We start from the raw sequence: 25,070 nt of genomic DNA on the forward strand, positions 1-25,070 counted from the left end.
TTTAATTTGCGCTTTTGACTGTTGACGTATATTCAGATGAGACACACTTGAATATTTGTCCATGTCTCTCTGTAGGACACTCTGCTGTTACTGTTGAAGAGTCTGCCCGTGGGATGCTACTTCAATATCTATGGATTTGGCTCTCGTTTTGAGTCCTTCTTCCCGTTAGTATCTAGATCTTCACTCATAAATATTCAGTATTGAAATGAGTCACTGGAGATGAGATGTTTTTTCTGTGTCTTTGCAGTCAGAGTGTTGAGTACAATCAGGACACAGTGGATAAGGCTCTGAAGAGAGTGAAGGAAATGAAAGCAGACATGGGCGGCACAGAGATATTACAGCCTCTAAAACACATCTACAGTCAGCCCTGTTACCCTGATCACCCGAGACAGGTACAACACCTCACTGTGCATCTGAACCATGCACTGTACCGATCAAAGTGTTTTAAGACTGTTTTTCTCTCTTCAGCTGTTTGTCTTCACTGATGGAGAGGTGTTTAACACTAAAGAGGTGCTGGATCTGGTGAAAAGTCACGTTCACTCTCACAGGTAAAGGTCTGCTGGGTTTGATCTGTCCATCATTCATATCTTCATCACTAACAGTAACAGAGTGTATCGTGTCTTCAGGTGTTTCTCATTCGGGATTGGTGAGGGTGCGAGTGCTGCCCTCATCACAGGAATGGCCAAAGAGGGATCTGGTCACGCTCAGTTCATCACAGACACCGACCGCATGCAGCCCAAAGTAAAGCTCTCCACTGGATTTCACAGGCACAAATGTTTCCTAGTCAAATGTCTCAATGGTTTCTCTTTCTCTTCAAACTATATCAGGTGATGCAGTCGCTCAGGGTTTGCTCTGCAGCCCGCTGTGCTTAATATCTCTGTGGATTGGACCCTTCCAGATGATGTTACTGTTGACATACTGTCTCCACCCATCAATGTGCTCTTCCAGGGTCAAAGGACACTCATTTATGCCCAGCTTAAAGGAGAGGTGAGATGATTTAGCATGTTTTTCTTTAATGAGAATGAAAAAAAACAGTGTCTTTCATTTAGATTATAAAAATCTGCCTTTTCTCTTTCATAGAGTTCAGGAGGCTCTGAGGGAACAGTGACAGTCAAATACAGTCTTAAAGATCAACCAGTAACAAACCAGCTCCACTTATGCCTCAAACCAACTGAGGAAACAGGGTAAGATACGATTATGCATATAGAAAAATGTTGAATTAGAGTGGGTTAAGTGGTTTGTTTTGAAAAGAAATAAGATTGTTTTGATGTAGCTCAAACAGTAGATTATTGCGGATACAATGCAAAACCAATAGGCCACAACTGCCTTAGGTTGGATTCCCAGGGAATGCATGTACTGATAAATGTATACTTTTAATGCAATGTACATCACTTTGAATAAAAGCATCGGCTGAATACATGCATTTTTAATGTAATATAATGAAACATTAAATCCTAATAAACACTTTTTTACTGTTTTCCTCCATGTTTCTTGCAGGTTGTCTATTCACCGGCTGGCGGCTCGGACCCTGATCCGTTCTCTGGAGCAGGAGGAGAGGTCAGGAGCTGCAGATGTTGAGGGCATCAGGAGCAGGATGGTGGAGCTCAGTGTTCAGGCAGGAGTGAGCAGTGTTCATACAGCCTTCATTGCTGTGAATAAAGACAGCAGACAGACTGTGAAAGGACCCCTGCTGCAGAGAAGAGTGCCGACATACGGTTAGTGCTCTCATTGTCTGTGTACATATGTGTGTTGAGTTGACCTCATTCAGATATGAATTTTTTTTGAAGGAGGATGTGGTAACTAGTTCTCTTTTTAGTTTGTGGGTTTCTTTTACCTGTCAGAATGTATTTGTGTTGTTTACTATTACAAGTGTCTACTAACATCTAATTCAGTAACAATAACTAAAACTGACTGAATGATAAAAGCAGTTCTGATATCAGATTTAATGGGAGTATATTTGAATTGTGTTCATTAACAAACAAAACAATCTATACACAAATAAAGGGTCTTTTCCTTGAGGTTTATACTAAAATCAGTTTGAGCCAAAAATTTACATATCATCCCCGTCCCATTCCAAGCTTTTCTTGTTTGCTAGTTCTTTTGGATGTGTCTGTTTTATTGCAGTTTCTGGCTATTTCCCCAAATCCCGGTCTGTTCTGACCTATGGTTTTCAGTCTGCAGCTGCACAAACTCCTTGGAAGCCAGGTGGGTTGTAACATGCTATATTTACTCTTACATTTATTTAAGTAAATGTTTGAAAAATATGTACTATTAACAGTACATTTAACAGTGGGTACTTTCTCACTACTCAAACACTTTCTTTTGTATTTTTCCTTGACAGCACAGTAGAGATAGGAAGTGAGTGGGAGAGAGAGAGAGAGAGAGATGGGGGGTGGGAACGGGAAAGCTCTATGAGGCGGGATTCGATCTTGGGGACACCTGATCAAACACATTTTTAATGACAAAAATGTACTTTTACTTATAGTTACACTTGGCGACATTCCTGCTGTTACTTGTTTCTTAATGCAAATGGTAAGAAATGCGTTGTTCACTCCAAGCGTGTCTTCTCTTTTAAATGGAGCATGAGAACTCCAAAATGAGAGAACAAATTCTTCTTTTCCATTGCAGTCTTTGACGCGCTTTCACGAGGGTACCACGACATATGCGTGTGGTGCTGCCGACTCAGGAGTCGAAGTTAATAACATTGTTCAACTATTATGTGTGTAAAAGAAACACACAGTTCATTTAAAGCAGAAACATCAGCTATGAGCAAAATGTCTTATAATGCAGCATTTGAAACCTGCTGACACGTCCAGTTCAGTAATGCAGGTATTGACCTTAGGTTCCATTTGGACTAAACATGTCCATATCAATCCATCCCTGTTCTAAAGATTTTCTTGTTTGTGAGATCTGTTGGATGTGTCTGTTCTTGGCTGTTTCTTCAGAATCTGTTCTGACCTTTGCTTTCTCTACCTGTACCCAACATATTTGTAGTGAAAGGGGTCCCAACTAAATGTGCCCCACGGCTAAGTAAGTGAACTTCAGTTAATAGTTTGGGGGAGTGGGGTGGGGTGGGGGGATGTTATTACCTTCTGGTGTAATGATATGTTTTTAATAATGATGTTAAGATGTGCCTAAAACTATCAGAATCTTTTTAGACCTTTGGTTTCTCTGTTTGTAGCTTTACGAAAGGCCTGTGTTTCACGGAAAGGTAAATACACCTCTGTTAAAATGTAAGATGCAGATTTTCAACCTGCTTTTTGTGTCGTCACTGTTGTACTTTTGCAGTTTTTATGAAAACCACAGATTGTATTTCAGCATTTTTGTATCTCTGCCTGTGGGCAGTCGGGCTGGCAAATAGTTAATACATCAGTTATTGTAAGTGTAGGTTTATCACTGAAAACTTTCTCATACTTTGTCTACTCCTTAAACAACATTAATGGTAAAAATGGAACATTTTGGCAACAGAACGCGATTCAGGGTTGAGCAGAAGGTGCTCCCCATTCCTTTTTTCCCATTTATCTGACTTTCTGTTGAACTGATTGAATTAATTTTCATTTTTTCCATTGGCCTAAAACACTGTGTCATCCAGTTTTAAGGTTTAGGTTTTTTCATATTTTCCGCCCCTGTGTTATCTCCATATTTACCATTTTAGCCACTGCCTACAATGCTCTGAAATCCTTCACTGGAAACTGATAGTAACTCTCACTCCTGCTAAATATTCACTCTTTGAATTCTTGAACCCGGGAACAATACAAGTCCACACCATTGTGACTAAAAGTTTTCTTAGAAGTATTTCCTACTAAAGTAAGGCCATAGGTGACTCTGGTCAAGCCTGTCCATAGCAGACTAGGAGTGGCTTTGGAAGGCAACCTGCACAGTGCATTATAGGTGTGGAAATGTAGTCATTCAGTTTTGCTATAGAGACATTCATTTTCTTGTTTTCTGTCTTTTCCATGTGTACCCGAACAGGTTCCTGGGATTTTGAAAAGTAAGGCAATTACTTCAGTGATAGACATGTTTTTGTGATGTTTGTGTGAAAGTTTAATTTACAAGTTTTTACGAAACACTAATGTCAAGTCACCTCATAATTTAACGATTGTTGTCATTTGCAGAGATTTAATTTCTAAGACTGTAGCTGCGCCGTCTTGTCATGAAAAACCTGTAGGCAAACTAAAGGGTACAAAACACACACACACAAACACACACACACACACACACACACACACACACACACACACACACACACACACACACACACTAAATGATTCAAACCAGTATGCTATATTGTTGTCATATGATCATGTTGTAAGTGAATGGTGTCTAGGTATCACCAGACAAAAAACAATTTCCCCCTTTCAAATTTAAATGTAAATGTCTTTTGGTGGTAAAAGAATCTCTAATTAGCATAGACCCTTCCAAATGTAACATTCACAGACACTTTTGTATATGTTTAATTCATGATTTCCATTTTAATTATTTGTTTATAAGCCTCACCAAACCACAGCACTAAACAGAGAGCACTAAACGAGTTTCTGTCACTTAACAGTTAACAAGATGTGAAATTAATTTGTTTTTTAGGGAAACTGCGTCAAGCCCTGTCTCGTAATCATGGTAAGATAAATTATACTGACTCTTTCAGAGCTTTTCTTGTTTGTGTATTTATTACTTCTGTTTGTTCTCTTTTATTTCTTAATATCTGAATGTGCTGTTGTGTTTTTGACAGATGCAGCAGATTCCCAAAAGTTGAAATGCTCAGAGAAGGATGTTTATTCAGCATTGGTAATGAAGAGTAAGTGTCAAATCAAACACACACACCCTTTCCCCAACTTTATTCACTGTGATGTACAATTCATTTATCTTTCAGAGATTATTAAACAAATGTTTCTTTTTTGCTCTGATCATAAATGTGTTCATTACTACTATTAATTTTTGCTCTGAAAAAGAAACAGAAACATACTGTCATTTTGGAGGACTTGTGTTTTAGAAATGTACTTTTTAAGTTTTGGAGACTTGTCGGCACCTTTTTCTCAAATAATGCTTCTAGGCTTTTCTGTTATGTCTGTTTTCCAAGTGGTTGTTACATAATCTACAAAGAAATAACATTTTACTGGTTTGTCACTCTTATGCCACTCAGACCGCTGACTGTTCTCCATCTCCGACATCCCTTTTTATTAGTGCTGTCAAAAGAATTAATCGCGATTAATCACATCCAAAATAAAAGTTTTTGTTTACATAATGTGTGTATACGGTGTACATTTATGTATATATAAATACAAACGCATGGATATAGCCCAGCCAGCACCAAACAACAGCAAAACGAACTGAATTATAATTGCTACCATTTAGAATCGAACAAACTTGAATTTTGTGTTTGGAGGTGTGGCAGATTGTTATTTGTGTTATTTTTGAGATTTTTTGAGTTTTTTTAAGTCAGTTCAAGCATTTTTATAACTTTTATAATTTGATTCTCAAACTCATTCTTGTTAAGTACGGCCGCAGTTGTCACCAGAAAAACATTTACCCTGCAAGCCCCAGTCCAGAAGCCAGAAACACTGAAGTGTGAAAAAGGCTAATTCTCTTGTGTTCTGTCTTTTACATTTGCTCCAGAACAGATGACTGGAGTAACAGAAGGTAAGGCAATAATTCCACAGTGATTGACGTGTGTGTGTCTCTGTGTTTGTGTGTCTGTCTGTGTGTGTTTGTGTGTCTGTCTGTTTGTGTGTCGTGTGTCTGTGTCTGTCTGTGTGTGTGTGTGTGTGTGTGTGTACTTGTTTTAACTATTCTTGTGAGGGTCAAATGTTCTCACGTATGCAGTGAATTAAATTGACATTTTACTGGTCTTCACTAGTTAAAAAGGCTTATAAATCAGCCAAAACATGTTTTAATTTAAATGTAGTGTTTTGCTTAGGGGATGGGTTGGGGATATAAAATATCATTGATATTATCAAATATCATCTCCTGATATAAAATCAATGGAAGTCTGTGCAATGTCCGTTTTAATTTAAATGTAGTGTTTTGCTTAGGGGATGGGGTGGGGATATAAACTAATATAGTGAAATAAATGTGTGTCCTTTTTTTATTTGATTATATGTTGTATACTGAACATTTTGACAAATGTAGTAGATCACCATAGGGGTGTTTCACACATAAATTTTCATAAATGTTATACATTGCAATAATAGTGAGAATGTTATATATATATCAAGGTCAAAACAACTAAACAATGATAAAGAGGCAAAAAAACACAAGAATAAAGACATTACATTACACTAATTTTATTATTAACAAAAAAACAAGAACACTACTGCACCTATTGCTTATCGTGTTCCCGTTTTTGTGTAAATATCAGTAATGTTTTGCTCATCATTTTGTCCAATTTTATATATTTTTACTGACTATTACAGGATTTTTGTTGAACAGGTTTTCCAACAACGCATGAACTTCTTTCTCTCTGTACGTGTATTCACCTGCAGACCTGTTACTGCAGCTGGTTTCCTCTGCAAAAGGCGTCCGGCTGCTGGGATCTGGACGCCACACTGGCTGATGTGTTTGGGAAGACGGAGGATGAGCTGACCAATCAGAAACCAGCACAGGTGAGAGATGTGATGAAATAATGAGACAGTGCTGATTGTGTGCAGTGTCCAGTAACAAATGCAGTGCATGATGGTTTGTACACAGGTGGATGGGTCAGTATGGGCCACTCTGCTGGCTCTGATCTGGTTATACGGCTGTAAAAGAGAGCAGCAGGTGGAGTGGCAGTTTGTGGCCATGAAGGCAGCATCATGGATCGGCTCTCAGAAAGGTGAGATCTCCATTCCAGACCACATTCATTCAGTCAGCGTTCATCAAGAGACGTTTCAGCAGATATCTTCAGTTCTTTGACACACACTGATGATTTGAGTGTGTGTGTGTGTGTTTCAGTGGGAGATCTGTCTCAGTGTGTGTGTGAGGGGAATGTCCTGCTCGGATGTCAGGTGACCAAAGAGACTCTGGGAATCTGAAGACGTCAGTGTTTCTACAACCTGATCCGTCAGAAGACCAAAGAACCCTTGGTGTTTTATTAACCATTTAAATGAGTGTTTTATTAAAATGGTGTTCTTTATTAGCTTAAATCAAGACCATGTTATTATACAGCATATTTTAAAGCTTGTATGGAAATGTTTTGAAATGGAACAGAATTTGAATCAGGATTAAACAAAACCTTTTCTTGTTTCTTATAGTTGTTGTGTGTGGTCAGTTGGACCGGGTGTCACACAGCAGCAGAATACTGTTTGTGGTGTATGTGTGTGTGTGACTACTATTGTACTATGTGTGTCAAAAAAACACCATAAAATGTGTGTGTGTGTGTGTGTGTGTGTGTGTGTGTGTGTGTGTGTGTGTCAGTGTTTATCTTCAGCTTTTGGACCGGTTTCACACTGAGGATATCTTCACACAGCAGCAGAATCCTGTTTGTTTTTGGTTACGTTCATACACAAACATGTTCAAGTTAAACTTTCAGTAAATTAGAACAGCAGCACAAAGCTGAGACTACTATTAAAGTAAATAAGAAGAATCTTCTCACTTTTTTCCATGCAATAAACCTTCTGCAGACTATTTTTCCCGGGTCCAAAAACACCATAAAATAGTCAAGCTTCGTCTGAAGCCATATAATTCACTTACATTTTTTGAATTCCATAACATGATGTCCCTACATGTATTAATTAAAACCGTTCGTGGACATGCATTGTAAGTGTCTGACAAATCTTGTAGAATGCAATGTGCACTCAGCACCTATGGTACCGATCACGAAAGCGAAACTAAAAAGGATGTGTGCGCACATTCAAACGCAATTTCAATACCAGCAGTTTGAGAGCGGCTGTGGCTCCCTGATGCATGCAAATTAGGCTGCATACAATATCTAGGCTGTAATTAGTATGCACACTATTTATTATTATCATTATTATTATTATTTCTATGATCATATCTTGCAATGATATTCCAATAACAGCTCCAGTTGTGTTCCAAAAAAAAATCAAAAGTATAACATGACCATCTGGTATCAAATCAACTCCGTCAATTTGTTAGGAAGGGAGATAGCTACAAATTTGGTGTTCTAGGTCAAACAAGTACAATTCTATAGTTCTGAAGAGATTCATGAAATCATACAAAAGAGAAGTCAGTCAGTTGAGTCTGTGGCAAAATATTGAAGAAAGTTCTGAAGAGATTCATGAAATCATACAAAAGAGAAGTCAGTCAGTTGAGTCTGTGGGATATAATTCAGCCCCTATGAACATGTGGGATAACAAAAGACTCACAAGATTCTGGCGTAAATCAAGGAAACCTTGTTGCACGCTACTTCACTGAAGATTATTTGGCAGATGCACATTGTTTTGACATGCCTGATGACTATCAAGGCCTAATAATGCAAAATCAAGTACTCATGCTGACTCTTCACCTCGCATGCAAATTGACACCGCTTTTCGTGTGGAATGCCTGTTTGAACAAAAGTAATAAAGATATCAACTCAACAGAACCAAAGACAATCAAATACCTATATTAAAAACATTAATCGTCAATGCTACTGCTAAGCAAATGGAAGTGATAAAAGTCCCAAATAATCAACAAATGATCACAGAAAGGAGCCTGGAGGAATATTATGAAGGATGGCTAAACAAACTAAACTTAAATGAACAAACTTTTGATGATGATTCTAGTGACTCTTAACAAGGACGATGAAGAGGTCTAAAGATGAACCATACCCTGGGTGTAAGTGATAGCCTAACTTCTGCCCAGGGTGGCCCTCTACGATGCATAGGGTATCTGGGCTGAATATCAACTATTATAATCTTGTGATATTCAATGTGTTGTGTTTTGTAAGTATTTTTATGTCTTTTATACATAACTGTGACAACCACAGGCAAGTGCTGAACCAATTGCATGCTCATGCTTATAACATTGTTATCTATTAAAGAAAGGTTTAGGGAGGCTGGATCTTTTACTCCCTCCTAGTCAAGTGTGGAGGGAGATGTTTGGTCCAACTGCTCCCTCCAGAGTGGGATTACATAATCTAGTCACTGGTGATAATACAGTGTGACCTATTTAGTCACTAGGTAGTGTTAACTAATAAGACTGAATTATGGAGTAGCACTCTGGATAAAAATAATCAAATGTGAGACTTACTAAGTCTCAAAGGGGGGAAATGTAGAAGATTTTTATTATAATCCTATAGTCTATGTGTAGGAAGAAAGAGGCCTACGTGGCAAGGATGTACAGCCCCAGATGAGAAACATCTGAAAACATACAAGTGGGCCTTGTTCTTCAGCAAAACAAGTCTTGGTGGCCCCTACTCTCTAGGGAGGAATCACATTGTATGTATAAGAAAACTATACTGAACACGCCTTACCCTGAATACCAGAAAAACTGTATATAAGGAGATCCCATCTAACATTCGGGAGATCTTCTCGCAGAGAACCTCTCGGCTTTGTTTCTCTCTGAAATAAAGTCTATCTTCTGGAAACAAAACCCTGAGACTGAGTGTGATTCCTCAGATCCATGGCAGACGACAAACAACATGTTTTTCTTACCTGTATTTCCTCTGCTTCTACTTACCTTGCCATTATGGCTCTGTGAGTATTATTGAGACTTTTATTTGTTTTTGTTTTTTATTAATAGTTTGTGATGTTCCTCATTTGTGAAATGCTTTGGGTTGAAGCATCTGCTTAACAACTAAACAAAAACCTCAATTTCAAATATAGTTCTTTATTTCTGATATGGAGCTTGTAGACCAGGTACCAATGTCAGCACCCCCCGTGGCTGCTATAATGGCTTTTTAATGTCTTGTGCAGCTTTTGACAAGAAACCCTGGGTCTGGACAGACACACTGTGGAGCTCGGAGACCAGGGTTGCTGAGACGGGTATCTCTGGGACTGAGATGGTCTTGGGTGCAGAAAAAAACAGAGGAGGTTTGACTCTTTAGTTCTTTCTCATGACTCATGAGGATATTAATTCTTTATAGCTGATCTTAGATTCACTACCTTAAACCAATTGTGGGACATGATTCGCCCCAGACCAAGTCTCTGGCTTGGCTTCTCGTGCAGGAGAGCCCTGAGGAGGTCACAGCATTCTGTGCAGGAAGACGGCAAAGACATCTGATTACTACCTCACACTTCACATCTGCTCTGTTTGATCATGTTATTCTAAGCTCTAAGATGTTTTGTATGATTCTTAGTTATTAATTTTTGGAGATGCAGATTTCACCTTTTGACAGGCCGGGTATGGACCAGCGCTTGCACTGCAGCAGGAACAGGTCATAGTCACTAGGGAAGTGTCCACACAACAATGTAAACATCACAGTCCCTAGTGACCAGACCGTAGCCGGCCCGCCGTAGTACTTCCCCCTGCTGTGGTACTCTGGAGGGGAGTAAAGTGCTGTGCCTGGAGGAGAGAGGAGATTGTATAAAGTGTAAGTCTGCTTTAATGCAGCATGATTTTTCTGTATCTATTAGAAGACATTAATTATATCATACATACCAGAGTATGACCTGTATGGTGTCCTCCTCAAAATGTCCCCACATCCGAAGTCAATCAGCTTGACTTCGGATGTCTCCCTGTTTATCAAAAGGTTGCCAAGTTTGATGTCACGGTGGAACACTCCACGGAGGTGGCACATGTTTGCAGCGCGAGCCGCCTGCCACATGATCTGCCGTGTTTTCTCCTCGTCGAGGCTTCCACCGTGATGCCTGATGAACTCCACAAGATTCTCACAGGGAGAGGGACATTCGAGGACCATGACGAAGTGGTCAGGGTGGTCTGTCCAGTCCAGCAGCCTGATAATTTCTGGCACTCTGGGACCTTTGTTTGCCAGGATGGTGAGGGCGATCTCTTTTGGAAGAGGTTTTGGATGATCAGGCTAGAAGACAGACAGTTCTTATGATGGTTAGATGGAGATGGTTTTCCAAATAGGAATTTTTGTTAAATTCAATTCAATTCATTTGTTAATATGAGATCTTTTATATTGTTTAAAGTGCAATGTACTTACAATGAATATACATTCCGTGTGCTGGGTCTTCATTACATACTTCAAAGCCACCTGATGAACAAAAAAAAAAATGAACTTAAGGTACACTAAAAGAGAAAAGGATGAGGATAATACAGGGCAAACATTTTCTAGCTTGATAATGTGTTATTTATATTAACTTACTTTAAGATCATCATCCAAACGTCTGCCTTCGTACACCACACCAAAACCACCTTTCCCCAGCTGATCACCAACGGTGTAGCGACTGAAGATGTAGTCTATTAAAAGATAAAACAACACGAACTTTCAAAGTGACAGCAGTGTCTTGTAACGTGTCAAGCTGTATTTAACCTAAAATATATTTAACTTATTTAATCTAAATCTTATTTCATATGATTACTATTTTAAAGACTGTATTTTAATTAATACAGACTATATTAAATACTTTTATCATATTTTAGTACATACATATAATTTTAGGCTATGTTTTAACATGTAAAGGAATAAAGATCTAATCATGGCCTTGATGTAGATTTTTGAATATGTGCTGATGTGTACTTTTTTTGATATTGTGTTTGATGGTATTCATTTTCATAAGATGGATGTGTCTGTCATGTACCATCACTAGTTCTTCCTGCCCATGCCACCTTCCTCTTCTGTCCCTCATCCTGCTGCTGCTCCTGCTCTCTCTGACCTGAGCTGCTCTCTGGGTGTTTTTTGGCAGCTCTGAAGAAAGAGCGCAGCCTCCGCCACCACTTCTTTCTCTTTCTTTTCTCCTTCACTCTCTCTGCCTCGTTCCTCTCCTTCTCCTCCTCCTCTCCTCCTTCCTCTCCTCCTTTTCCTACTCCTCCTCCTTCCTCTCCTCCTACTCCTCCTTCCTCTCCTTCTACTCCTCCTCCTTCCTCTCCTTCTACTCCTCCTCCTTCCTCTCCTCCTACTCCTCCTTCCTCTCCTTCTACTCCTCCTCCTTCCTCTCCTCCTACTCCTCCTTCCTCTCCTTCTACTCCTTTCTCTACTCCTCCTTCCTCTCCTTCTCCTCCTTCCTCTCCTCCTTCCTACTCCTCCTTCCTCTCCTCTTCCTCCCCTCTTTCCTCTCCTCCTCCTCCAGCAGCACCAACAGGGGTCTCATCGCGGGGACGAGGATGTTGTAGCTCCGTGTTGGTGCTGGGTTTTGGGGGTGTACTAAGATGTTTATCGTACACCTCTCCAACCGTCATCGGACTCACTTTTGTCACTCGCTGTCCCATCGCTGTGAAAACTCACCGACCACTACAACAAACCCACAAAGAATGTAAGAATGTCACGCGCTTTATATACTCCGCGAGTTCTATTCGAACGCGCTCTGTGGCGTCATAAGGCTTTGACCGTCTCAGAACTTCTAAAGATTCCCGTTCAGTCCTAACCATAAAACATTATAGAAAATAAATCAATTAAAAATTTATAAAATAATTTTTATTCTTTTTTGAAGTTGTATATATATATATATATATCCCGTTCAGTATATATATATATATGTGTGTGTGTGTGTGTGTGTGTGTGTGTAATGTATGTATGTATATTTATATGCACGCAGTTTTACGTCCCTGTTGTTCCTGATGCGTCCAGTAGGGGGAGGAGGATATACGGCGAAATGATTAAACCGACGCTCGAAACTTCATTAATAACGGTTCCGTCCATAGACATTGACTAATTGAGAGTTTTGTTGTTGTTCTTTTTGTGTGAATTTAACATTATGATTTTTATATTATGATATGATCTGCACCACGGATTAAAATATCTGTAAATATTCACTGTTGGTCTACATACATAGCCTACAGGAGACAACTGAAGTACTGTTTTTGACAAAAATAATAGCCTACATTAACCTTACACATTTAATTAGTGATTTAAAAAAATATATATAATACACATATTTGGATCAAGTGGACAATGTAATGATACATGTAGCTTAGTTATATTCAGGTATTAACCATAGCAGACATACAGTGTAATCATATGAACCATCAATGTAATATTTATTTAAAACTGATTTTTAGTATTCATTACTGATTGTAATACAACAACAAATCAGCGTCCTACAAAGCATTTTATAAAGACAAACACTATTCACCCTTTTCTAAAATTCCAAGGGCCATTTAGCCATCTCAAATTTTTTTTTGTGTACAACAATATTATTTATTAACACCATTTATTAAAAACATGAACTAGGATGACTGCCGTTGATGACTCTCTTTTAATTGTTGTTCAGTCCTCCTGTCAATATGCTCCCGCTCACTGATAAAAAAACAAAAGTTGGATAGTTGTAGAAAGAAATGGTTATTTGTGAATAATGGCAGGATGTCATGTTTGACCATGTTTTCCTTTACAGCATCCTTACAGTAAATGATAGGTCCTCGCAGACATTTCTCCTTAGCCTTTAGGATGGACAGAATTTCCACAAAAGCCAGGGCACAGATAATGGACTACCAGAGAAAGAACTGAGCTTGATCACACACCCCAAGTAGCCAAGTATCATTTCACATGTTTAGCTTTTTCCAACAAAATGAAAAGTGTCTATTCTATAATAATCACAAAAACCATTCTCTTCAGAGCAATGGTCTCACATTATGGATAAACTACTTGACATTTAAAACAATGTGAATCTGACATGATGCAGAGCACAGCTAACACATGAGGCCTGCCTCTGGAAAAAGTAGATCCATGATGAATTTGATCTGGTCACTGTGGGTGTGCTGTCCAGAATTGAAGTCAAGTGAGAGTGGACTGCATCAATCTGCTCCTGATCTTCAGTGTATATCGGCACAGGTGCTGACTCGGAGGAATGCTTGGAAAAAGTGTAAAGCCACTTTGAATTATTTTGCCCACTGCCTTGCCTTTCAAAAGAAAGAAAACATTTTAATTTGTTGAACCCCCAATACAACAACTCTCTACAAGAAAATAGAAAAGCTCACCTGAGGGATATTGAACTGAGTGTTCAGCATGGTGTAGATGTTATATGCCATAGGAACGTAGCAATCGTTTCTTAGCTGTGGACCTAAAGATGTCTCTGTGCTGGTCATCTCCAAAAGCAGGCTTTGATTACTATAGAAGGAGTCTAGAAGGAGGATCTCTCTTCAGATGGGTTTCATTATCTATAGGGATGCTTAAGCAATGGTTATGGCCAGCAAGTATAAAAAAGTGTTATGACAATCCATTTCAAATGGAGAAGGTCTCTTCAGATTTATCTTTTTTTTAATATGGATTGTTTACAAACCCTCCAAACCACAAAGTTTATATCTATATCATGTATGTAAGATGTAATAATAAACTCTGAAGAAGTTTGTGAACAGACAATTGGCTTCATGTTCATAATTCTTTCCATGGGCCCATGCAAGGACTGAGAATAGTCGGACGGCATCGAAAGATGAAGAGCTAATATATTCTTAAAATATTCAGGTCACATATAGTACTGTTCAGCTTTTGTTTTGAATCAAATTAATATATATATATATATATATATATATATATATATATATATATATATATATATATATATATATATATATATTAATTAATTAAACAAAACTTTTGTTAGTTTTGTCAGTGATTTACTAAAGCTGTTGGTTCTTAATCACTAACACTGCTGATACTTTCACGAAGCAGAATCATGTTTAAAGTGCAAAATATGGTTTTCAACATTTCTACAGTTACAATTAGGAAAATCCCCTAATTTCAACATTTCAACACTTGCATTGAGAGGAAAATCCCCTTAACTAAAGAAACATCCATGCCGAGGTTGCATTGAAACTAGCACAGCTTCCTAACAGAACCTAATTAATATTCATGAATCAAACGTGGGCACAGCTCTAGGCAAGTCTGCGCACAAAACAATTAATATTAATGAGGCATGACTTCGCTGTCTATTGGTCTCCTGACTGATTCCGGAGACAGAGCTGATTGAGAGACTTCGAGAAATCATCTCACTGTTTCCCCAAACTTTTGACATCTTTGTAAACGTTTAAATAACACTGATTTAATCGTAAAATGAGTCAGTCTGTAAAGACTTGAGGCGGTTTTCAAGGCAGAAGGTCGGTGTTTGAGTTTCAGTTTCGATTTGAAGTAAACAGACGGAGCGTGAGAATGGAGATATGCGGACTCGTGAATGAGAAAAATGAATCAGGTATGAATTTTCCTGTTTACATGTAATGTTACCTGCTTCCTGAATTAAAAGTTTTTTTAACGTAGGAGAGCTGAGGTGTTTTCTACGGTGCCCCTTAGGTGACAGTCGGTTTACTTAGTTTTGTCGTGACCACGAGATAATAACTCGTGGGAACATGATAATATGCCTTGGCCATTATATCAACAGGTTCTTGATTTTTTTCTGATAATGGGAGAGTTTATTTAATAATAGCGAATTAGTAAATCTGTCTTCATTCATTAGTTGCCTGACTGACTGTGGTGGCTCCTGCCTACAAGTTAAAGACTGAACCTCCACTCAAAAATGTTCCTAAATGCGTCCCACTTCATAAATCGCAGTTCATCTTTACATTCAAGTTCATCAACTCCACCTACAGAATGCCCACAAAAATCTCTTTATGATTCACAAAAGTCAGAAAGTTTATTTGTGATGTTGTTGTGTTGGTTTGTGTGCCTCAGTGCCTCTGAAGAGCATCTCAGTGCAGGTTCTAGTTCAGGATCATGTAGCCACAGTCTCCTCCACTCTGCAGTATGTGAATGAGGAAGAGCGCCTGGAGGCCTTGTTCGTCTTCCCTCTGCCTGCTGATGCTGCTGTCTGCCACTTCAGTGCCAAGATCGGAGAGCAGGAGATTGTGGCAGAGGTGCAGGACAGAGAAAGCGTGAGTCCAAATACAAACCCACAGGACATTGATTTGCATATTCATATTACACATCACCATGTAACAAAACTGTATCCTGCAGGCGAGGGATCGGTATGATGACGCTGTGAGTTCGGGTCAGCAGGCGTTTCTGTTGGAAGAGAGCTCAGAGAGTCCTGATGTGTTCAGACTGAGTGTCGGGTGTCTGTCGGTGGGTCAGAACGCTGCCGTCACCATCATCTACGTCACCGAGCTCGCTGTGCAGGACGACCACTCGCTGCGCTTCTGTCTGCCGGCTGTACTCAACCCCCGATACACACCAGCAGGTACTACAGCAGCTCGGACACACACTTTATTAGAGCAGAGAAGCTGATTCTAACACACTCTGTGTGTGTGTGTGTGTGTGTGTGTGTGTGTGTGTGTGTGTGTGTGTGTGTGTGTGTTGTGTGTGTGTGTGTGTCAGGTGTCAGGCAGCTGCTGGTATAGTCTCAGAGATTTCATCAGGAGCTGTTCCCTACACGCTGACTCTCAGTGTTCATGTGAGCTCTCCAAAGCCCATCTCCAAACTAGAGTCCAGCTGCACTCTGGATCCTCTCGTGTTCCTCCACTCTGATCACACTCAGGCTACGGTACTGTGTGTCTTCATGTGTTTTATCTGGATGTGTGAGCAGAGCAGTTTTTATGCATGTGTTGGTTGTGTGTGCAGGTGAATCTGAGTTCCTGGTCACATGTTTGATAAGGACGTTGAGCTGTTTGTGTACTTCAGGATACCCATCAGCCCTCTGCTATAGTGGAGGCAGGAGTGACCACTGCCCCGCCAGGTTAGAGGATTATGGGATTGAACTGGGATTATGGGATTGAGTGATGAAGGTTGTCCACTGATTCTTTCTTTCTTTTTCAGGTTCTCTGATGAGGGACACAGTGGTCATTTGTCCATGTCTCTCTGTAGGACACTCTGCTGTTACTGTTGAAGAGTCTGCCTGTGGGATGCTACTTCAATATCTATGGATTTGGCTCTGATTTCGAGTCCTTCTTCCCGTTAGTATCTAGATCTTCATTCATAGATATTCAGTATTGAAATGAGTCAGAGGAGATGAGATGTTTTCTGTGTCTTTGCAGTCAGAGTGTTGAGTACAATCAGGACACAGTGGATAAGGCTCTGAAGAGAGTGAAGGAAATGAAAGCAGACATGGGCGGCACAGAGATATTACAGCCTCTAAAACACATCTACAGTCAGCCCTGTTACCCTGATCACCCCAGACAGGTACAACACCTCACTGTGCACCTGACTTATTTACTGTAAATAAATACATTATATACAGATTATTTAAACAGGAAGCCTGTGGCTGTTAAACTTGAAAAACATTTTCAGTGATAGAACACACATGCATGTGAGACAGAGAGCGACAGATCAAGGAAACTCAAAAAATGTACACAGAAATATTTAGTAGTGAATTGATACAGATTTTTTGTTGGCTGATGTCTTAGAGAACAGGGTGTTCAATGGCCAATAGAAAGATAATAAATAACACATTCATAACACATGCATAATAATTGCTGCAATAAAATGTGTATGCTTTTATAAATGTGTATGCTATTATAATATTTTTCACAAATAAAAAAATAGTCAAAATCATTAATAAAAAAGAAGTAACCAGCAGTGCAAATTATGTAATCTGGTAAGTCTGTACTCATATTTTCTCAGATATATAACAGCAATTTTGCATGCATTACACAGTGAATGTGACATGAATATGACAACGTGGCCAACTAAATGTAGCACAAATTTGTTTGTCGCTTTTGAGTGTCCATTGACAGCAGAACTGTCCTGTCGACATCCAGTTCACATGGACAGACAGAATACATGCATTTATACTAATACTTTTTCATTTAGTTTTTATTTTCTTTTTTAACAGTTGTCAAGTAATTTATTAGACAGTAAACTAATGAAGACTGAGAGTGTGAACTCCTTTGTGCCTGGTTTTCTTAGTGTCCTGTTGTCCTTCAGACAATTACTGGCCAAACAGAAAAGTGTATCATCTGATACCGATAATTAAAAATGTGTATATATTATTAAGAAACAATTCACTAGCCAATAGCGATCTCTAATGTGTCCCTAAGGGGTTGAATGTTTGTGTATTTTCATGTTCACAGGCTTTATGCCACAAGGGTACCAAAACTATATTGATTCTGATGTCACACAGTTGGACTATTGTTGATTTTTATACGCAGATCATAGAAAATGAAGTCAGTGACAGTGGCTCTTTTGTTAGAGCTGATATGTCATTTTCAGAATACAGTTTTATTTTAGCTGCACCTTTTCGCAGTGGAGGGAAAAAGTCTGTGTATAATAAAATATGTAAAAACAATATTTAAATCTGTCATTGAGTGATTTGGCAACAGTGATCTGGCAACCTGTGGGCTGTAGTTTGTCATGTCCAGGTCCGTAGCAGCTGTATAATTCAGTTTAATTCAGAATGTTTAGCTTCCACTGAATGAAAATGATCTCTGCGAGACGCTGCCGGAGTGAACGAGTCTTCCGAGAGTTGTGAGCGAGAGTGCGAGACGCAGCCTCCGTGTTGCCAGATCCAGCTATTATAAGCATTTTTGACTTGTTTTTACACTTAATTTGACACTTTAGAAAGTGAATAAAGTAGGAAGTTGCAGTTTAGGGACAGGGATATCTTTGTCTTATCTAATTTGCAAAAGATTTGAAATCATTTCGGTTTATTTTATTTATTTATGAGTTTTTGTTTATTTTAATAGCAATAGCTGGCAACATTGCATCGCCGGCACTTAAAATGGCAGTAATCAAAAAAGTCAGTGGACAGGTTATTGCTGACAAGATATGACATTCGGTAAGGGGAAGTGCAGAAGTGCACTAGTGCAGAGATCTGTAGAACAAGTGGGTTACAGAATAAAATGAAACACACAAACACTAACTATGAAGAAGTCTTTGCTAAGTCTTTCGGTATAGTAGTTAAACTTTCACAAATCTTGCTATATAAACATTCATAAGATCACTAGACAAAGTTATCAGCTATATAATGGTTATAAATAAAAACTATAACAGCAATATGTATGGTTGCATGAATAATAAACAACTGATAAAATTATCCACCCCATAAATATAGTATTAACAAACCTTGATGCAATAAATAGGGTATGATTTAAAAATTGAGCATCCCTCCAAAACAGAGAAAACATCTTTTACAAACATCTACATTTCTGTCTCTTTTAAAGTGTTAGGGGTTCGTAGAGGGGTTAGGGGCTATTATAGCACAATTCTATAATAAGGGGGTTATTATAGAAACCCCCTGGACCTCACTAATTTTCAAAGCCTGGCTACAGCCATGATCATGTCTAATATAAACTATTGCTTTCTCTTCAGCTGTTCGTCTTCACTGATGGAGAGGTGTTTAACACTAAAGAGGTGCTGGATCTGGTGAAAAGTCACGCTCACTCTCACAGGTAAAGGTCTGCTGGGTTTGATCTGTCCATCATAGATATCTTCATCACTAACAGTAACAGAGTTTATTGTGTCTTCAGGTGTTTCTCATTCGGGATTGGTGAGGGTGCGAGTGCTGCCCTCATCACAGGAATGGCCAGAGAGGGATCTGGTCACGCTCAGTTCATCACAGACACCGACCGCATGCAGCCCAAAGTAAAGCTCTCCACTGGATTTCACAGGCACAAATGTTTCCTGGTCAAATGTCTCAATGGTTTCTCTTTCTCTTCAAACTATATCAGGTGATGCAGTCGCTCAGGTTTGCTCTGCAGCCCGCTGTGCTTAATATCTCTGTGGATTGGACCCTTCCAGATGATGTTACTGTTGACACACTGTCTCCACCCATCAATGTGCTCTTCCAGGGTCAAAGGACACTCATTTATGCCCAACTTAAAGGAGAGGTGAGATGATTTAGCATGTTTTTCTTTAATGAGAATGAAAAAACCATTGTCTTTCATTTAGATTATAAAAATCTGCCTTTTCTCTTTCATAGAGTTCAGGAGGCTCTGAGGGAGCAGTGACAGTCAAATACAGTCTTAAAGATCAACCAGTAACAAACCAGCTCCACTTCTGCCTCAAACCAACTGAGAAAACACAGTAAACACTCACAAACACACATAGAAACACATTGAATTGGAATGACATCAACTGTTTGTTTTTCTAATTCAACAAATTTCCTCCATCTTTCTGCAGGTTGTCTATTCACCGGCTGGCAGCTCGGACCCTGATCCGTTCTCTGGAGCAGGAGGAGAGGTCAGGAGATGCAGATGTTGAGGGCATCAGGAGCAGGATGGTGGAGCTCAGTGTTCAGGCAGGAGTGAGCAGTGTTCATACAGCCTTCATTGCTGTGAATAAAGGCAGCAGACAGACTGTGAAAGGACCCCTGCTGCAGAGAAGAGTGCCAACATACGGTTAGTGCTCTCATTGTGTGTGTATAAATCTTTTTTAGTGTCAGTTGACTATTTGATGTACATGTGTTCACCTCAAGATGTGAAAACAAAATGTTTTTCAGATTTGTATGAGACTTGTTGCTTGATGGAAGCATGTGGTAAGACGAACAACTGTCTATTATTTGCATGTAATGATACACACTACAGGCCTGGACACAGCTTGTTGAATCTGCAGCCCAGGCCAGCTGGTGACTGAGGCATAACTAATCAGGGGGAATCAATAAGGGAAATGAGGAGAAAACTGAACAACACAACATAAATAAAACAGGGAAAAAGTTACCAGTGCTTCATAGTTCAAGCACCGAAATAGGTCTATCTTAAAAACAGTACATTTCTTAAATTAATAACAGTATAGGGTTTATGAAATTGTACGAATGTCTGGAATTAAATAAAGGTGTATTTTGTCTCATTTATACTCTTTTGAGGTCAAAACCGGCCCTTGGTCTCAACACACTTTGGTCTTGGTCTTGAGTTGATCTCAGTTTAGGCGGACTTGACTACAATCGTACCACCCCTTCTGCCCCTTGGTTATCTGATGTTCTCCGTGAACATCTTTCTAAGCTTAGGGCTGCTGAAAGGGTGTGGCGCAAATCAAAAAATACTACTGACCTTAATGTGTATCAGTCACTCCTCTCTTCCTTCTCTACTAATGTCTTTGCTGCTAAAAGGACATACTACCATAACAAAATTAACAATTCATCTAACTCTCGCATGCTCTTTAAAACTTTTTACTCACTTCTTTGTCCTCCTCCTCCTCCCAATCCTGCATCAACTCGAATAGCTGATGACTTTGCCACGTTTTTCTTTAATAAAATTAAAAACATCAGTGCCCAATTTTCCACGCCACAATCTGTCAAGCACATCTTACCAGCAAACATACACTCATTCACATCTTTCTCTTCACTCTCTGAGGCAGACGTCTCCAAATTAATCCTTTCTAATCATCCCAATCTGGCTTTAGAAGTGGACATTCAACCGAGACTGCTTTGCTCTCAGTTGTGGAAGCACTAAGACTGGCAAGAGCGGATTCAAAATCTTAAATACTTATCTTGCTGGATCTGTCCGCTGCCTTTGACATGGTTAACCACCAAATCCTCCTGTCAACCCTATTGGCAAAGGGCATCTCAGGAACCGCACTCCAGTGGTTTGAGTCTTACCTGTCAGACAGGTCCTTCAAAATATCTTGGAGAGGTGAGGTGTCTAAGTCGCAACATCTAACTACTGGGGTGCCTCAGGGCTCAGTTCTTGGACCACTTCTCTTCTCTGTCTACATGGCATAATTAGGTTCTGTCATTCAGTAACATGGCCTTTTATGCCACTGCTTTGCTGATGACACTCAGCTCTACCTCTCATTCCATCTTGATGATCCGACGATAGCTGCTCGCATCTCAGCTTGTCTAACAGACATTTCTTGCTGGATGAAGGACCATCACCTTCAACTCAACCTTGCCAAGACAGAACTGCTTGTGGTTCCAGCAAACCCATCGTTTCATCATTACTTTTTAATGACCCAAAAAGAATGCACGACACCTCTGTTTATCAATTTGCACTGGCTAGTGGTAACCAATAGCTGCTCGCATAAAATTCAAGACATTAATGTTTGCCTACAAAACCACCACTGGCTCTAGTCCCCTTTACCTAAATTCATTACTTCAGACTTATGTGCCCTCTAGAAGCTTGTGTTCTACAAGTGAATTCAGACTTATGTGCCCTCTAGAAGCTTGTGTTCTACAAGTGAATGTCTCTCAAAGCTTAAATGTTCCCTCCTGATGGAATAACCTGCCCAACTCAATCCGAGCAGCTGAGTCCTTAGCCATCTTCAAGAATCAGCAAAAAACACATCTCTTCTATCTTTATTTGAGCCTCTAACTCTAGCACTCTCTATTCTAATTCTATTCTTAAAAAAAAATTCACTTGTCCCTTTTAGACTTGCACTCTATTAATTTGTTGCTTGTTTTCTTTAAAAAAAAATTACTAACACTAGCTTTCTAATCTTTTTGTATTCTGTCTTTCTTTTCATTTATTATACAATTAACAAATGAAAAAAGACCTCTAACACTAGCTTGCTCTATTCTTTTTCTATTCTATCTGTTTTCTTTATATTTATTATATTATTTCAAAAACCCTTGCTACGTTTACTGTGTTAAGGTAACTGAGACTTGTTATAGCACTTGTTGATTTCGATTGCTTCCATTGTCCTTATTTGTAAGTCGCTTTGGATAAAAGCGTCTGCTAAATGACTAAATCTAAATCTAATCTAAATCTAACACTAGTCTTGAGAATGTATTTGTTTAGTTTTTCTATAGAGATATGAATTCTCTTGTATTCTGTCTTTTCTTTTGCACCAAAACAGATGACTGGGACATTGAAACGTAAGGCAATGAATCCACAGTGTTTGACATGTTATTGTGTGTGTGAGAAATGTGTATTTTAAATTATGTTTGAAACACTGAGGCAAAGTCACCTCATGGTTAATGTTTGTTGTCATTTACAGAGATTGTAATGATGGGGCTGTGCTGTCTCTACAGGCAGACTCTGAAGGCGAACAAAGGGGTATATTCACACACGAACAAACACACACACTAACTATCAAACATGGCATTAAATTGACGTAATAGTTATACTCGGAATTGAATACTAGTTCACTAGGTCACTACGTACTGATTATACACTGTATACAACTGACTGTTCTTTAAAAAAAAAAAGTTAAAGGAATTATTCCACGCTAAATTATTAAAAATTGATTGATTGTAGTTTGTTGACCTCATCGTGTTGCATGTGAGTGGATCTAGTTATCATCTTGGGGAAAAACAGTGTAATTCAAACTTGTGTAAAAGATGTCTTGAGTCAGAGAAGAGATGTTGAAACTTGCAGAGTAATTCTTTCATCACACTGAACATGTTGAATTTACATCATATCCACTACATTTATGACCATCAGCAGGTCAAAGTTATAGCAGTCAATACAAAAACTCATGAAAAGAGATACCAAGAAGAAGTGTTGATTAGATTTGATACATACCAGGTTCCTGGACACATTTTTACACATTTCTAGTTAGCATAGACCCTAACAAATCTATCGTTTTTGGACATTTAATTCACGATCCATCTCCATATATTGTGCAGTATTACTGCCAGAATGCAAGAACTAATAATTTGATATTTGTAAATCTGAATATGTGTTTTTCACTGAACTTCAGGCCAGATCTGTCACTTATTTTTTTTAAACTGATGCTGCTGCTATATTGAGATTTTTTAAGTGAATTCCAGTTGGCTTTCCTGTCTTTATGTGTGTGTGTGTGTGTGTGTGTGTGTGTGTGTGTGTGTGTGTGTGTGTGTGTGTGTGTGTATTTGTGTGTGTTCAGATGCTCCTGAGCTCCAGAAGGACTCGTTACAGCAGCTGGTTTCTCTGCAAAAGGCGTCCGGCTGCTGGGATCTGGACGCCACACTGGCTGATGTGTTTGGGAAGACGGAGGATGAGCTGACCAATCAGAAACCAGCACAGGTGAGAGATGTGATGAAATAATGAGACAGTGCTGATTGTGTGCAGTGTCCAGTAACAAATGCAGTGGATGGATGGTTTGTACACAGGTGGATGGGTCAGTATGGGCCACTCTCCTGGCTCTGATCTGGTTATACGGCTGTAAAATAGAGCAGCAGGTGGAGTGGCAGTTTGTGGCCATGAAGGCAGCGTCATGGATCGGCTCTCAGAAAGGTGAGATCTCCATTCCAGACCACATTCATTCAGTCAACGTTCATCAAGAGACGTTTCAGCAGATATCTTCAGTTATTTGACACACACTGATGATTTTGGAGTGTGTGTGTGTGTGTGTGTGTGTGTGTGTGTGTGTGTGTGTGTGTGTGTGTGTGTGTGTGTGTGATTTTGTGTGTGTTTCAGTGGGAGATCTGTCTCAGTGTGTGTGTGAGGGGAATGTCCTGCTCGGATGTCAGGTGACCAAAGAGACTCTGGGAATCTGAAGACGTCAGAGTTTCTACATCCTGATCCGTCAGAAGACCAAAGAACAGATACTATTACATTTACTGTTGCTCTGTTACTTGTTTAATGTTAAATTATATCATGCTCTCTGCCAAATATTCCTGTGACTTTGCTTCTCTGCGCTTCCCCTCCTCTTGTGCTCCTTGTGTCCAATCCTGGATCTAGAAGTGTAGCTGGAAGAAAATCCTTCTGTTTGCCAAATGTATTCCTTTATATGCACTTGTTTTTCTCCTTACATTCATATATGATGTAGTGTATAAAAGCACTGCACTACTCCTTGCAATGTAACTATATAATCACTGATGTAATAATAAACTCTGAAGAAGTTTGTGAACAGACAATTGGCTTCATGTTCATAATTCTTTCCATGGGCCCATGCAAGGACTGAGAATAGTCAGAAAGCATCAAAAGATGAAGAGCTAATATATTCTTAAAATATTCAGGTCACATATAGTACTGTTCAGCTTTTGTTTTGAATCGAATTTATATATATATATATATATATATATATATATATATATATATATATATATATATATATATATATTCGGTTGTCGTGTAGTTCCTCACCTCGCCACACACTAACACTGCTGATACTTTCACGAAGCAGAATCATGTTTAAAGTGCAAAATATGGTTTTCAACATTTCAACAGTTACAATTAGGAAAATCCCCTAATTTCAACATTTCAACACTTGCATTGAGAGGAAAATCCCCTTAACTAAAGAAACATCCATGCCGAGGTTGCATTGAAACTAGCACAGCTTCCAAACAGAACCTAATTAATATTCATGAATCAAACGT

The 25,070-nt window shown here is 39.1% G+C and overlaps 1 protein-coding gene and 2 pseudogenes across 1 annotated transcript; 2 read left to right on the plus strand and 1 right to left on the minus strand.

Annotated features, from left to right (window-relative positions):
* LOC109045640 overlaps nt 1-7,220 on the plus strand; it is a 638,390-nt pseudogene extending 631,170 nt beyond the window's left edge.
* Nucleotides 7,221-9,745: 2,525 nt separating this feature from the next.
* Nucleotides 9,746-14,058, minus strand: LOC109045636 (serine/threonine-protein kinase pim-1-like). Its single transcript, XM_042752808.1, has 9 exons — nt 13,951-14,058; nt 13,668-13,823; nt 11,619-11,859; nt 11,183-11,277; nt 11,021-11,071; nt 10,513-10,891; nt 10,240-10,416; nt 10,017-10,105; nt 9,746-9,918 (listed from the first exon to the last, which is right to left on the minus strand). The coding sequence occupies exons 1-9, from the start codon at nt 14,056-14,058 to the stop codon at nt 9,799-9,801; spliced, it is 1,416 nt and encodes a 471-aa protein (XP_042608742.1). The 3' UTR covers nt 9,746-9,798.
* Nucleotides 14,059-15,058: 1,000 nt separating this feature from the next.
* Nucleotides 15,059-24,608, plus strand: LOC122134620 (annotated as a pseudogene).
* Nucleotides 24,609-25,070: the final 462 nt, after the last annotated feature.

The sequence above is a fragment of the Cyprinus carpio genome, chromosome B25 (genome assembly GCF_018340385.1).
Source record: "Cyprinus carpio isolate SPL01 chromosome B25, ASM1834038v1, whole genome shotgun sequence".
NCBI lineage: Eukaryota > Metazoa > Chordata > Actinopteri > Cypriniformes > Cyprinidae > Cyprinus > Cyprinus carpio.